The following is a 15912-nucleotide window of genomic DNA, read 5'->3' on the forward strand; positions in this document are numbered from 1 at the left end:
CCATATAATTAGAAAAAGTAACAAAAACGAATGTACCATATATATATATATATATATATATTCTGATATATTGGATATATATATATATATATACATACATACATACATACACACACACACACACACACACACACACACACACACACACACACACACACACACACACACACACACACACACACACACACACACACACACACACACACACACACACACACACACACACACACACACACGTATATAACAAATTTAGTAACACCTTTTTTGGGCATATTATATGGATGATACAAAAAGCAAACTGGAACATGGTGTTAACTAAAGGCATGGCCGCTCTTTGAGGAAATACCCTAAGCATTACGTTACAAACATTGGTAAAAACGAGATTACTAAACCACTTTGCACAAATGCTTACAGATCCTATCTGTCTGTATAAGGCTTACAGAATATGAGGGGAATCAACTCCCCCAGTTTTACAGAAACAGAGCTTTAATGGTGCTGTCAGACATCGAGCTGATAGGTCTCTGAGGTCCAAGGCCCCAGATCACAGTCTACACCTTAACTGTGGAGCTCACTCACACAGAAGCAAGGACGTAGCCTCCAGGCCTGGTGTTAAACCTCCCAGTCCAGACAATTTGTGCAGTCTGGAAGCTGATTAAGCTGATACACACTGTGGGCACAGAGGCATATTAGCCACAGCTTTCCAAACATTGGATAATATTTCATGGTCAAAAATGTTTTTCTTATTAATTTCTTTAATGAGCATGTGGTCAGGTCAACCCGTGTAATTCATCAAGTGTGTGATTATACACAGATAATAATGGCAAAAAGAATGTTACACATTTATAACTTTCTCACCCTAATCTGAAGTTGTATGATTTGTGAAATTAAAAAAACTACAAACATAACTATGACCCTTTGATAGAAATTTATAGATGAAGTTACAGTACCCTAAGTAAACTTGTAACAGTGTGAGTCAGATAGGAGGAAAAAAAAAAAGAGATAGAGGGGTGATGAGAAACAGGGGCACAGGACACATAAAAGAGGAGTGTTCAGAGTCAGAGAATGACAACTGGTCATAAAAGTTTAGCAAAGCTGAAGATGACCAGTCAAAAGATTTTGTCTGGCCTTCACAAACACTGAGGCTTAGGTTTCCAGAGGTGGTCGAAGGGCCAAGGGAGCGAGATGCACTCCTCACCTGAGAGATCATAACTCTTGCTGGACCAAGTTTACACTGTCAGGAGATCTCATTCACATTCCATCTGGTCTCATTGACAGCTGGCATTAACAATCCTGCCTAACATGGCAGAGGAGTGAATGAAGGTTAAGTGGAATGAGGGAGTGGAGGGTATAAAGCGTTTTTACATCCAAACACATTAACTTGGCTATCTTACTTTGAGTCTGCATGCAAGCCTTTCTATTTCCATGCCCATTTCAAAAGGATGGGGGCCACAAAAGCCTACCAAAAGAGGAGTCACATCAGCTGCTGTTGAACAACAGGTATCGACATTAACACAGAATGAATGGAAAGATTTAACTTGGGAAGACGTGCACCTCCTCCTCCATGAGTGATCACCTTATCGTGGCGCAGGCATCCTAAACACTTTTTATAGTTAAATCTAGTCTAGTGTACGAGTGAGTATAAGTAAAATAAATTTGCTACGTCCCTGCCATTATCGCCCAAGTCAAGCTAATTCATAATCCATTCTTTATAACATGACAAATTTGTCATCCCTTGCCACTCTGCTGCTGCTGAATGTGAAACTGTAAACACCCACAAACTGAAATCTGTTGAAGCGGCTACTGCTGTTCACTGAGGTTCAGGCCAGTAATTTGGTCAACAGTGTAGCCTGTGAAAGTGTGAGTAAAGGGAAAAATGAGCTTGATTTTGGAATTAGTGTGGGAGGAACGGGCTAGGAGACACTAGGAATGGATGGAACATGGGAGGAGGCACGTTACAACAGTTGAGCTGTGAAGAAGCTAATGGGTTCCCATCCCATTCCCTTTCCCACGGCACCAGTATGTTTTCTGATGGCCAGTGGAGCGGTCAAGCCCATATTGGTGAAGCTGTTGGCACAGAACTCCAGTTGACATGCTTCAGTAGCACTTTGTAGGTGCCTGAACTCTGGTTGGTCTGTATGTGACTTATGAACTGCTGTATGAATGCGTATGAATCAGTAACCAAATTCAAATATCAGGATGTGGGAGGGGATCTCACTTCAAGATGGGACACTACAAAACTGGGAGACGATAAATGGAAAACTATTCAGTCGTTGTCAGCAGTTAAGTGACAGACAGGGTACACGTCAAAAATTAAGCTATGATATTGAACAAAGGCTTATTTTACAAGCTAACAAAAGAAAGCCTGGTGCTTTTACGTTTGTTAAGTTCAGCAGAATTTATCATTCATCAATCATGTCGACAATGGATAGGTGTGGCTTTTCTTCAGATCTCACCAGTTAACATTTACTACGTACATTAGAGTTATGGGAAATAGGGTATATTTGCAAGTTGAATGCACGGACCAAATTAAACCGAATCCAAGGAAAAACAATGTTTTAAACTTGCTACAATCAGTCGAGATATTATCCCCTCTAATGTGTGAAAATAAAACCAAGACCATGATTAGGCGATCTGGGAAAGCCAATTGTTTTGACTGCGTTGTGTGATGTTTGATCTGACTCTGTGGAATGTGGTGACCTTTGATCTGGTGACAACATTCAATTAGATAAGGTTAACTAAATTGACCTCCCCCACCACTGCCAGTCAACTAAGAGCTGGATAAAGTGTAAACGGCTTGTTTGGTACAGAGTGAACCAGAGATTACCGCTGTGCAAATTAGAAAATCAGGATTAAGATGCGTATCACTCATTCTTTATATTCTAAATTGTCAATAAAACAAATGCAAAAATTAAAAAGGAAATGAGTGTTTTTTTGCCTGATTTTAAATTTAATCTTACATTTTAGTTTCAGATTAAAATACAAAAAGTAAAACCATAACACAGGACTGAATCTGATTTTAATATTTAATTACCAGTAGTTGCATTTACGTAACCCGTTTTTTTGTTTTAATGAGCATTGGTAAAGATATGTTATCTTATTAACTCAATTTACTCATATCTCAAACTATGAATGAAGCATGGGATGCTGGAAAGGTGCTGTGGTGTTCCCTTCCACCATCTATCATATCAGAAGTACACTTGTGCTAGTTCTAAAAAAAAATCTCACTTTGGTTTACTTTCAACAACTTTAGAACAAAACGCAAAGAACTGTGGGTGGATGTCTGTGGGCAAATATTTGGTTAAGATTATAAACAAACATGGACAGGTTTCAATGCCAACTGTTTGGCCAGCATATGTGAAAGGCTTGATGACGAAAATCAAACAAAATGGTAAACGTTCAAAACAATGCAATCCAACAAGAAAACAGCAATGCAACTTTGTACATGGTAATGAATGAAGCTGAAGAAAGATTCATACGTGTTTTTATACCAAGTCTAATCTTCATTAATTTGCTTTTAAATATACGATTATATCAGATGTTTGTGTTTCAAGAATCTTAAATTGTCTTCTTGTATTCAGCCGATGTGCATACCTTCGATTAACCCGTTTCAGTGTAAATCTCCACATTATATGCAAGTGAAATTGTGGTAGTTGGTGGTATAGTAGTAGGGAAGAAAACATCTGGACCTTGCTTCATTACATTGCATCTGGGGTTCAAGTACAGCTGTCCGAGATCACACTTTGCTCAAGTGTCCACTTGAATCTCTTATCTTTCACTTCTCATTCAAAAGAAAAGAATTAGCTGCAGTCAGAACCAATATGTCAATGTTATTGTTCTGCCATGTTGACTAATATGGGCCATTACCCCCGCTCGATAAAATGTCACGTATTTGCTTGTGTGACATTGTACAAAGGTTGAAATAAAATTAATGAAAACAATGGTGTCATAATTGTGAAAATGAATAGTGTTCCGTTTGCACAAGAATGAGATGAAGACAATGCGATCACATGGAAAAATTGCAGCGAAAGCATATTTTCTGTGGCGAAAAGAAAGCATGAAGCTGAATACAATATCGTTGATGGATAATTTGACGGACTGGTGGTCATGGTCATGACTTACTGTTACAGCTAACAAGCCAGTACTTATTTCCAAACTCCCAAGTCACAAACACAATCAATTAAATACAATCCATATATCAATTTAGGACTTTTGATCTGAGCCTGAAATTAAGTAGTAAAAGAAAAATCTGGCATTCCGTTCCAACTAACCATTATTTTAATAATCGATTAATCTGTCATTTATTTAGCAAATTCATTGAGGAATCTGATGTTTTCAGTTCTCAATTTCCATCCTTTAAATCAAAATAAGCACATCATTTAACGAGAACAGCAAATTTCAATAATTGTAATAATAATTCTAACAATGAGATATAATTTAATTTTAATAATAACATTGATTAATTTGATCATCTATGAGTTATTGATTAATCATTTCAGCTCTAATCATTTCGCTAAGGGAAATAGTCTGGAATTTTCTCATCAATTTACTAAATGTAAGTGCAACTTCGGAATTGCAGAGGGAATATATCGGACAGCTGGGTAATCTAGAGTCAGAAACTACACATTATAGAAGATTATAAAAACAATAATGTGAATGTATATGATTTGAAGTCTTTCGTGGTTTCTCTCCCACACGCACACACGTGCACACGATATACATGCCATTTAGTACTTTTAATGCATTTAGACATTTGCAAAATTGATGGGTTAACTTTCACACGGTGAATAAGGATCATTACTGCTCTCTTTCTCTCTGACCTTGCCCTTCTTAGAAGACAACTTGAGAACCCCTTGACCCACAGTGACCTCTCTTTACTCTTCAAGGCCAAATCTTTATGTTTGGCCCATTTACTACAACACTCTGTTGCCGACAATTATGGGTCTATTCACACAAAACTGGAAACCTAGGTGAAATAAGAATGACTTAAAAAAAACTCCCAAAAAATCTGTTTGGACAGCCACCAAAGCAACTGGAAAAAAAAAAGTATGGTGGCTCGGTATTTGGGTGTTTGTCCTCTCAGACACTGTGTCTTTGGAACACCTATATTTTGACTTGACTAAAGTTAAGGTAAGAAATTTGTGCTATTATGTCAATAACATCCTATTTCATGGATTCGCAGTATCTCCATCCAAATTCAAACCATCACCATCCCAGTACCTTTTTGTTTATTCATAATCAACTTCTCCCATCAGTTGACCATGTTGTGTATTATATAAAATTGCAATATATTTATAGTTTTCCTTCCTTCTATGAGACTATAGAAAAGTGTCAGTTGCTTCCTATGAGTGTCATTTTGATCTTAACTATGTCCTAATTAAATCAAACTAATTGTGACTTGGTCAGTGCCAAGTAAACACATGGGGGCAGTGATATCATGAGAGAGGAAAAAGTAGACTGAGCCACAGGCGCAGCTCCAGCCACACGCCAAACTAACCTCAGCACTCTTATCACTACCAACTCTTATTCTTTCGGACATTGTTTCAAATCTCTGCCCACTGCGTCTCAGCCAAGCGCCAGTCAAATGTTAAGCACTGTGAGACTGGCCTAAGTATACTTCACAGATGAGCAGCTCTGGTAATGGGCTGTGATTGACCTCAATAGCCAGCTTGGAGTGAGTTCCCTCAGGTCTAATCTCCCTATTACCAGTTCTGTTTCCCACATATGTACTGAAGAATATGATGAGGCAAACAGTCAGAAAGATATCTGAGGTATACAGTGCTTCAATGTTTTTCTACATTATAAAAAGGAATAAACTCATTCTCAAGCATTATTAATATACCAATATTCTACCGACGACACAATGGAAAGGCAATTTAACGTGGTGCAAATGTATGAAAGAAAAAAAAAAAAAAAAAAAAAAAAAAAAAGAAACTCCAGGTACATTTCCAACTTCAGCCAATGTTGATGCACCTTTTGGAAAAATGACAGCCTCTACTTTCTGAATTAGCACACAGATCTTTACCTTTAAGCTGTTTCAACCATTATTCAAGCACTATCTGGTTTAGCCTTTTTCAGATCTCGGTGTCTTGTTTAAGATCTGGCTGTGTGTTTAGGATCATTGTCCAGTGTGATCTTAAGTGAGCTCTGGACCCGTTTTTTACCAGGATATCTCGGCACATTACAACAATCATGTTTTTCTCATTCCTGACTTGTATCCCATTTCCTGTCCAAGGCTCAAAATAAGCAAACTGACATCATAAAGTTCGAGTTTTTGTGTTTCAATAAGACACGCTAAAAAGCAAAACTGTGAACGAACATTTTTCTGGCACGATGCAGAGTTGCCAAATGTTACAGAAAGCACAGACTCAAATGCTGACTCATCACACCTGTAACACCAATTGCTCTAAATATTTAAAAAGAAAAAAAATCATCAGAGGGGTCACTGCAACTGAGGGCTTTAGTTTTCCTTCTGCAAAATGCTTCACTTCTGCACCAGTGGGAGGTGGAGTGTGGCAGCAACCACACTGGGTCCCCTCTTACCCAATATTTCTCTGCCATAGGCTACTGATGCATATTCATCGGCATACGTATGAAGTGTCGATAGTCAATGTGTCGTGCAAATCACAATAGTTCTTGCAGCTACTATCTGCCTTCTTCATCAATGCTGGAGCTGCAAGTTATCCCATTGGGTATGTCAACCGGTGCTTAGCCCACGGGCGTTGCTAGTTTTTTGGGGCTCAAGACAAGGAGAGCAAAGGCAAACAAAACCCTTGCTTTAGGTCAGTCAGTTTAGACGTGCGGCCAAAATATCATAATTTTTGGGTGTTCTTACAAAGTTTATACATTCAATCAATCAGGACAAACTAAAACAGACTGGTAAGAAAATCATCATCAATCTTCATAGCACCAGTGGTAACACTTGTGCCTTGCACTTTTGGGAATTTTTGCTAAATGACATAAATGACTTTCACAGAGTAACACAAAATTGGTCTTATATTGATGCATGAAATTTATTTTTAGTCTAAATTTGTCTACTGTGGATTTATCAGCCAGCCAAAGTTCAAGCCAGCAGCTTAAAGCCATCATGCTGCTGCCTGAAACAAAGCCAGCCTGTTGATTTACCACTCGACGGAGTGCATGAACACATGCACAGGAGTGAAAGGGAGTATGATAGATGGACATATGAAAGTACAGCAGGTCTTTGAAATATTGTAATGGAGGAGACTACCAAGGGATATCCTAAACTTCACACCTCATCTACGGTGCAACCCATTCAAAGGCTCCAGTTTCCCAAAGCGAGAGCATGTGTGGTTCAATACATGCAGGCGCTACACTTGCTGGACTGTGTCTTTGGGTGAAATATTCAGATCAAGGGCAGGTGGCGCTTCTTTTCCATCTGCTCTCATTAGTCTTTGGTCAACGGGCTTACGTAGTTCACAATGTTGCTACTCCTGTGGACAGGTCACTTAGTTATGATATACAATTAAAGCACGAAGTTGAGAATTTTAAAAAGTAGAAACCATTACACCAAGCTGGGGCATTGAAGAATGAACTCCTTTTGTACTTCCATCTTTCTCATGCAAGACTGATTGAAGAGAAAACAGCACCAATAACTATCGGGAAACTACACACAAATGTTCTTATTAAAAGAGCCAGTCCACTTCCCGCGGATACATTTTATGGAAGTTTCAATATATTTAAATTAAGATGAAAGATCGCAACGCTTTGTACTCTTATTTCCGCAGCATCCATGGTTTGGGAAAGAGATCAAAACTAGGGGGCTTTTATAGAGAACATCTTTAACATTTGCTCCACTCTCCGTATGCTTGATTAAATGTAACATTTTCAGAGCGCTAAGAGTTCTAAGAAAAGCATAAATCACTGTCTTGCAGCTGCTGGCGTGCTTAGGGAGAACACATGCTATCCCTCACTCACTCTCTCGTTTTGTCTTTGCTATGATCATAAAGCACACCCGACCCAACAGTCCCTCCTCCTCCGTTGCAAGTCACTCTGGTGGAGGGTGGCGGGAAACACCTGCAGGCCGCTGCTCGCCCTGAAGTTGAGCATAAAGCCAAGCTCCTCACACGCCCTCTGGCCCTCTGCTCCCTCTGGTCCCTAACATTAGGCTTGTCCAAGGCCCCCAAAGTTTTTCTCATCAATCAGCTTGTGACAGGCCATGATCAAGCCAAAGAGGACTGCAAATTTCCTTGGACCAAAACAATAAGTCACTTGAGCATTACTGGAGATTGTGAAAGATCTGGCCGACGGGTTCTTATCAGTAGGCTCAACAATCTAAATTTAAATGATTAAATATAGACTGGCTGACCCTGGTCCTACACTGATGTCAATGTTTTTTAATCATCCTGGACTGTAACACACTTTCCCAGACTTCTCTGCCACACCTGCACTCCTGGAAAGAATCTTCCAGGGTTCTGCTCAGCCCTGTTGTCACAGCCATGTTCAAGAAGAATTCGTCCCAGATAACAATGTTCTTCTCTGTCAGAAACTGCGAGATGCTTAGAACAACTTGTCATAGTAAGTCAGTCACGAGTTGTTCTGCCAAAACAGTTGCCTCTACTCATGGACTGAACGAAGCAAAAGGTCGCAGGAGCTCTTTGTGGACAAGACTGGTTGATTGTCTGGCCCACATAAAAAATTAAACCTTGTAGTTTGGGGTTGAAATATGTCTTTTCTGACACTAGACCGGGACCCGTTACACCTTTATCCCAAATGGACTAATATTAGTGACTTTAATCATGGAGTTCAATTTTTACAGCCATAGTTTTTGCTCCACTTCAGCAGTCCTGCACTTTTCATACAGTGATCACACATGGATTGGATTCCATAGAACCACATGGGACAAATCAATTGTGGTCGATAACAAGGCCAAATGAGCAGAAATTCAGTCATGTCATGATAACAAAATGTTGGCCCATGATTCAGTCCTATGGGAGCAAAGGGTGAAGCTCATTTAGACTGGTGCAATTCTTTTTTTCATCTCAGCCACACTGAAACTTTACATTCATCATTCCATTAACACTGCTCTAACAGGCTTTCTGTCACCCTTTGGATGATGGTCGGGACATTGAATATGTGGACCAAAGGCTTTGATGTAAACCCCCGACCACCATACAAAACACAGGCCTATAATCAGACACCCAAAATATGTCTGTTATATACAAACATTTGCACACATGAGCACTTGAACACAGAAAGTCACAGTTAGTTTTGAAATTCATCTGTCAGATGTTTGACATGACACATGCGCTGAGCAAAATGTAGCACTGTGGTCAAATTATAACTTGTCAAACAATAGGTTCTTTTCAACTCTGACAGTATTAACAGATAAAAGAAATATTAAGAACAGATTCTATTCTATTCTGCGGGTCTGTGTGTGCACAAGGAGTATGTCGTGTGTGTGTGTGTGTGTGTGTGTGCGTGCGCGCGTGCGTGCGTGCGTGCGTGCGTGCGTGCGTGCCAGCTGTTTTGCTCTTTTTTCTTATGTGAATTAAGTTTATTGTGATGCATTTTACTTTTCCACCAACTTGTGATATAAATGCATTATGAAAGAAAGGTTAACAGTCCAAGTGTGACATTTAAATGGAGTATATTAAAGGGAGAAACCAACATTGAGAAATAGGTAAGGGCTTGATAAAGAAACTGTGTGCTGTACCAAAAATAGCACATTTGAGAGATATGTATGTACACGCACGACACGACGAGCGCTCACGCCATTAAAGAACAGTGTTGTTAAGCTAACGGCCGTGATTTTCATTGCCGATACTGGTTTTCTTATCCCTTCCAACATGGTATGTCCATGCATTGCCAACATGGTCATCACATAGGAAAAATGCCACCTTATAATAGTTTAAGTATTTTACCTGAGTTCCTGCAATCCTCTCCTTGCTGTGGAACCTGCACAGAAAATGCCAGCAGGTCGGGAGCCAAAAGGGATTCAGGCTTGCGGCTCTCATTTAGCCATTGCCTCATATGAAGATCCCTAGTATCAGATGGCCCCTGGATCAGAGGAACAAGCTTCTCCTTTACAACTTCTCCTGAGCCTGCCGGGCATAAGTACAGTTTCTCCAGTAATCACAATTAAAAACATGAAGACACAGTGTACTATTTTAAATTAAAAATATCAAACAATCCATACCTTAGACTGAACGTAAAGATACATTCATAAAAAATCGCAAGTCAAAGCCAACTACAAAATGTCTGCACAGTACAGTCACCTACACTATTTTTAAATTACATTGATTTTGATACACAGTCTTTATTTAACATTGTCATACTACATCACTATGGATGTTGAATATTTGATTATAACAAAATGTGCGTGCTAAGATTTCTTTCTTTGGATTTCTATATCCACAGCTGCAGTAAATCTTACGCTTCTGACATCATATGTTCAGGTTGACCTGTTGGACTCTGTCTCCAATAACATCCTTGCGTCAAAGACATGACCAAAGGCCCAGTGACAACACCACAGGAGAAAACAGCAACTTAATCACACAGCTGGAAGTGAATCAACATAAAGAAGGAAAGCGAGGAGACAGAATGTAGGACATAAAAATAGAGATTTGAAAAAGTAAAAGACAGTCCAGTGCAGTGCAGCGCAGTGCAATCGCTCTCACTCTCTCCCTCCTACACAGGCAGTAAAGTTTTAACAGGGCACAGCTGCACACACCTGGGGTCCTGGCACACACTTTTACAGCTCCCACGGTTCCAGAGGCACATTTCACCGTTGCGCGGCTGCAGAACTTCAGCTCGAGATTTTGGAGCGAGCCCTCAAGAGTCGGTGACGATCCTAAAGATTTCACACCTAATAAAAGGTGGGGGGAAGGAAGAACAAGGAAAAAGCAGAAAACAGTGAATGTGAGGTGAAATTTGACAGCTTTGAATACCGTAGCTCTGGCTTCATTAAACACTTGATTGCACTTTAGTCTTGACCCCTTTCTTTTGCAAAGTTTGGAACAAGGAAATGCGAGAAACCAGACCTGGGGAGAACCTACCAAGGGGCTCAAAGTAGAGCCTCTCTGGCTCCGCATTGAGAAGAGCCAAATGAGGTGCCTCGAGAATGTGATCAGGATGCATCCTGGATGCTTCCCTAGTGATGTGTTCTGGGCACATCCCACCAGAAGGAGGCCTTGGGGAAGACCCAGGACATGCTGGAGAGACTAACGCCCTAATTCACACTGACTGTGGAACGGATGCATTGCCGCTAAAGTCACGGAAATAATGTCCAAAAGGTGTGTCAATTTGAACAAAAGACTCTTCAGTGTGATCTTCTCGTGGAAATTCACAGACCCGCATAGGCACCGCAGCCGGTGTGCATTGGAGGCTGTACAGATTCCGTACAGACACCGCAATGCATCCGTTCCACAGTCAATGTGAATTAGGCGTACGTTTCCTTGCTGGCCTGGGAAAAACTCAAGATCCCACCAGAAGAGGTGGGTAGAGTGGCTGGGGAGAAAAAAAAGTCTGGGCTTCCCTATAAAAACTGCTGAGCCCAGATAAGGAAGAAGAGGGAGGATGGACGGACAGACACACGCATTAAGATTGGTGTGACGAAGAAAAAACTAAATCTTCAAGATCAAAATGATTCCCCATCACAGAGGTCTTCACTGCTGGGGATCACAACAATTATGAAATCTTGATATCTAAATTGTCCCTCGGTATGAAAGCGGTTCAGAAAATGGATGGATGGATGATATGATTCAGTTTAACTTCCATTTAAGCGCTTGTGACAATATGTTGATTGCACTCTTTCACACATTGAAGCAAAGTCCCTCAAGCAAGGCATGAAGACTGTTGCAGCAAAGGCCCGGCAGAACATTTCAGGGGAAGAAACCTTTTTGATGGGTTCCAGATTTCAGGCAGTCATTAGCCACTTTTACACTGCCGTTTAAGGCCAGGAATGCTACGCCGCTGTTACGCAGAGCTGTTACCTCTCTGCATAGAGAAAGAAAGGTAAAATAGATTAGCTGGCAACTGAGGTTTTAACATGAGCTGATTGACCAAAACAAGGATATTCCATGATGAAAATCCCAAAAGAATGATTTAATTTAATTTAATTTACTGTATCGCTCGTTAGTGTAAACGTGGCAATTACAAAACTAATAAAACTAATATTGAATGCATGTTATTCTTTTTTGATGAGATTGAACAATATGGTTATCAGCTAATGCAATAAAATAAAAATGGAATGTGGAATAGATGGATTTGATCAGAGGAGAGCAACTAAATTTCCGAAGGGTCCACGTGGTAAACTGAAATGGCTGTTGAGCGCCACAGCAACATACAAATCTGAATTATGAACAATATTGGTTATTAAGGTGCTTCTTGATTCTATCTAGTCTGTTTTTGTACAGTAACTGGAATATAATTGTTAAATAAAAATGATTACATTAAATAGAAGAAAAGATACCTATTGTACTAACTTTAATGATTAAACATGATGAGTGTAAAGGGTTACTGAATACTTTTAAAATACTGATAACTCACCATTGAGCTATCTTTTTATAATCATGTGGTTATTGTGGGCACCACGCCTGGTTTAATGAATATTCACAAAAAAAAAAACGTTTTGTTCTTTTTGGCCCTCACCTTTTTTGCTCAAACTCAAATTATTTTGTTGTGTAATACAAAACGATGCTATTGTTGTTCCACTTGGAAATAGCTTTGCATACTAGGAAAATAAAAAATATACTTTACCCAAAATCATTTTAAAATTACATGATCAGATTGTGACAGCTCTAATGTATACTGTCAAGATTATTTCTATACTGCAATGGAATTTCAAACAAGTACAAAGCTGGATGGCTCAAGAACTCAAGATAACTTAGGGAGTTATGTGCCAGGCCACCTGTTGAGAGAAAAGAGGAGGATTCATTCATCACATGCACATTCTTCCAAGAAGCTAAAAGTGTCAGAACGCATCATAGTCATTCTTGCATTATCTCTTTTGATAGGACTTACGAGAGAAAATACCCCCCTTTTATTTGATACCCAACAAGCATTCTTTTGACATTCATGGTTTGTATTATTTCCTGACATAAGAAAATGCAGATGAACAAATAATATTTACATTAACTGCATGTCGTAAACTGTCACAGAGGGTATTTTTCATCTTACTTTTGCAGGACAGTTAGGACCCCTAACGTGTTAATCACCTGACTAACTTGCTTGTGGTTAGCTAAAATCTAATCTTTCACTTAAATGTAATGTATCCATCCATCTATTTTCCACCCCTTATCCAGAGGGTCAGCAGCTTCAGCAGAGAATCCCAAACTTCGTCCAGTTCATCCCGGGGGATTCCCAAGCCAGCCGAGAAACAGTCTCTCCAGCGTGTCCCTTTTTTTTTTTTTTAACACAACCATTTAATCAAAAGAATTGCAGGTAATTTGCTCAAATCTTAACCACTAACTTCTCTATATTAAAGTCCCTCTTGTATTATCAGGTGTAACATGCAGATGTTAATAAATGTCTTTATGTCTCCCTGCCTGCCTCTTGATGCAAGTCGTGCAACAGATGTTTTGTTGCCCATCAACCTTAAACGATTCCTCCGTCTGTAGCAAGTCATGTCCCCCTTGGAAAAAAAAAAAAAGAAAACTGCCACTTTTCAGTGCAAACCCAACAGTAGAGATTTATACTGCAAATATTCTCAATGTGTTTTAAGCCATTTGATTATATTTTCTAGAAATTGCAATAATTGACCATAGTTTATTTTGTAAATACACGAATATGACAACAATCATGAAATAGAGAAGTATTTCTACAGCCCTTAGCCACGTAGATTTGTCCTAAAGGGCACACTGCACCTGCTGGGGTGGTAGTAGCTGCACTTAATAATGTTTTGTCCAGCTGTTAAGACTATAAAAAGTGGGGTACCCAGGAAGAGAAAACACACGGGGTTGTAGTTTGTTGCTGTGAGACGTGGTATTTTGTTTGGTGCAATGCATTAGTGTGTCTATTACAAGCACACGTGTGAGTGTTTCTGTGTGTGACCGAGAGAATTGAATGCGTGTGGTGCTGTTGTTTGTCAAATGAGGGCAGGTGCGAGGAGTACATAAACACACAGCTAGAGGCCAGAGGCTACAGCACACCATCAAACACACACCATGAGGGCAAATATGGGCAGCTGGATTTGTCGTTCTGAGACTGAGCAACAGGTCTAGAAAAATGGAGTCAAACAACAAAAGTAAGTGTATTTGCACGTACACAAATAGACCCAGTGCCAGCATTGTTCGGGAAGGGGGGGCGCAGGAATAGTGTATGTACTGTATGAATGTACGAATGTATTGGTGTGTGTGCGCAGGAAAACATGGTGTGTTAGGGTCGGTGGTGGCAAATACTGGGGGTCTAATTTTCATGATTTCCATCCTTCCCAGGTGCTGCCTACTTTTCAGTCTGCTCAGTAAAGCAGTGACATATGTTCCTGGCTTTTCCAGACCATGATTCTCCCTGCCACCGAATTACCTCAATTAAGTCTTGCGGAAGCCATTTGGTCAACACTAATGGGTCTTGGCACAGTGCTTGGAAGACAGTGAAAGTGGGGTCATGGAGTTGGGAATAGAAGATGCAGGGCAAAATAGACATGAGACAAAGGATGTGAAAAGCATTTGCTGGGACCTACATGAGTCCTACATTGGCACTTGTAAGGAGACAATTAGTGTACAGCAGTTTGCCTGCAACAGCTAACCACAGGGAATCAATGAAGACGCTCATCCCATAAAAAGAAAAAACAACCAACCAAGCCTCATAATGTTCTGTTTTTCTGTAAAGACCCACTTGAAAACACATTTTTAAATCATGTCTGACATTGTCTTCCCCGATCACCCAATCTTTGGTGAGAATATTTACTTCAACACACAAAAGTGTCGACATCACTTTGCGCATGAGCGAAGAGTGGTCAAGCTAAATTCCGACTGAGTTAAGAAAGAAACAGCTTTTACTAAGGTGACCGTTTAAGAGCCACGCGCCAGCACTTGGGATTCTGAAGGCTCCGTGCAGATTAGATCAACATGGGAACGCAGACCCTGGGTTCTAATTGGATAAATAATAAATCTACATTCACGTAACCACAAGTTGGGCGGCCGAGAAATGGACATACGCTATGACGTGAAAATAATGGTTGGAAATAAACTATACAATTTAATCAAAGATTTAAATGAAGGTCAATGTTTCTGATTGTGTTTAGTCAGGCAGAAGCCTTGGCTGCACACCACTGGGAAGATAGCAAATTATCAACACAAAAAGGACTGGCAGAAGAATAACTCAGTGTTTTTGTGTCAGTTTAACTGTAGTTGCTTCGCGAAAAGTTGACCAGTGATGTTGGTTTAAGGGTTAACAAATGTGCTTCATTTTGCTTTGATTTCTTCAAAAGGAACAGTTTGAATGATTATGGGAAAATACAGCTCAAAAACTCCTGTTTTGAATTAATTTCCTCGGTTTCATATACAAAGTCGAGACAGAAGTGAATGACATAAAAAAGAACAGAGATGCAGGAGGACAAAAGCAAAAGACGACAGACTGTCTGGACTGACTTAAAACATCATCACGATCTGCCAGGAAAGGAACAAGGCCGTATGTGGCCCATTGAAGTTTGCACTGACAAGAGCCGTCTCAAGTTCCATCCAAGATTTATTTATCAGTTTTCTGATGCTGACACAACGTGTTTTTAATGTCAGTAATAAGGTTGTGTGTAGACAAAAAGGCCCCTCTTTCTTCCTTACTTCCTCCTGATTTCTTGCTACCATTTAAAGAACGCCAGGTGACAGGCAAACATTCCACTCAATCCGACCATTTACCTCTTCAAAGAAAATGTCTTGAGTTAGGGGGTCAGGCCATACTGCAACAGACTTTTTTTTCTTTAACTGTCTCAACACCTAACTTTAATTTATGATGGCA

General features: G+C 39.9%; 1 protein-coding gene across 3 annotated transcripts in view; it reads right to left on the reverse strand.

Annotated features, from left to right (window-relative positions):
* vps13b (vacuolar protein sorting 13 homolog B) overlaps positions 1 to 15912 on the reverse strand; it is a 211374-nt gene that overhangs the window by 151782 nt on the left and 43680 nt on the right. For all 3 annotated transcript variants that reach the window (XM_085917565.1, XM_085917566.1, XM_085917567.1), the window contains 2 exons: positions 10691 to 10825; positions 9882 to 10061 (listed from right to left, as the gene is read on the reverse strand). In XM_085917565.1, coding sequence (XP_085773691.1) covers positions 9882 to 10061; positions 10691 to 10825 — 315 coding nt within the window. The remainder of the gene's footprint in view (positions 1 to 9881; positions 10062 to 10690; positions 10826 to 15912) is intronic.

The sequence above is a fragment of the Syngnathus leptorhynchus genome, chromosome 8 (assembly GCF_054491065.1).
Source record: "Syngnathus leptorhynchus isolate UIUO chromosome 8, UIUO_Slep, whole genome shotgun sequence".
Taxonomy (NCBI): Eukaryota; Metazoa; Chordata; class Actinopteri; order Syngnathiformes; family Syngnathidae; genus Syngnathus; species Syngnathus leptorhynchus.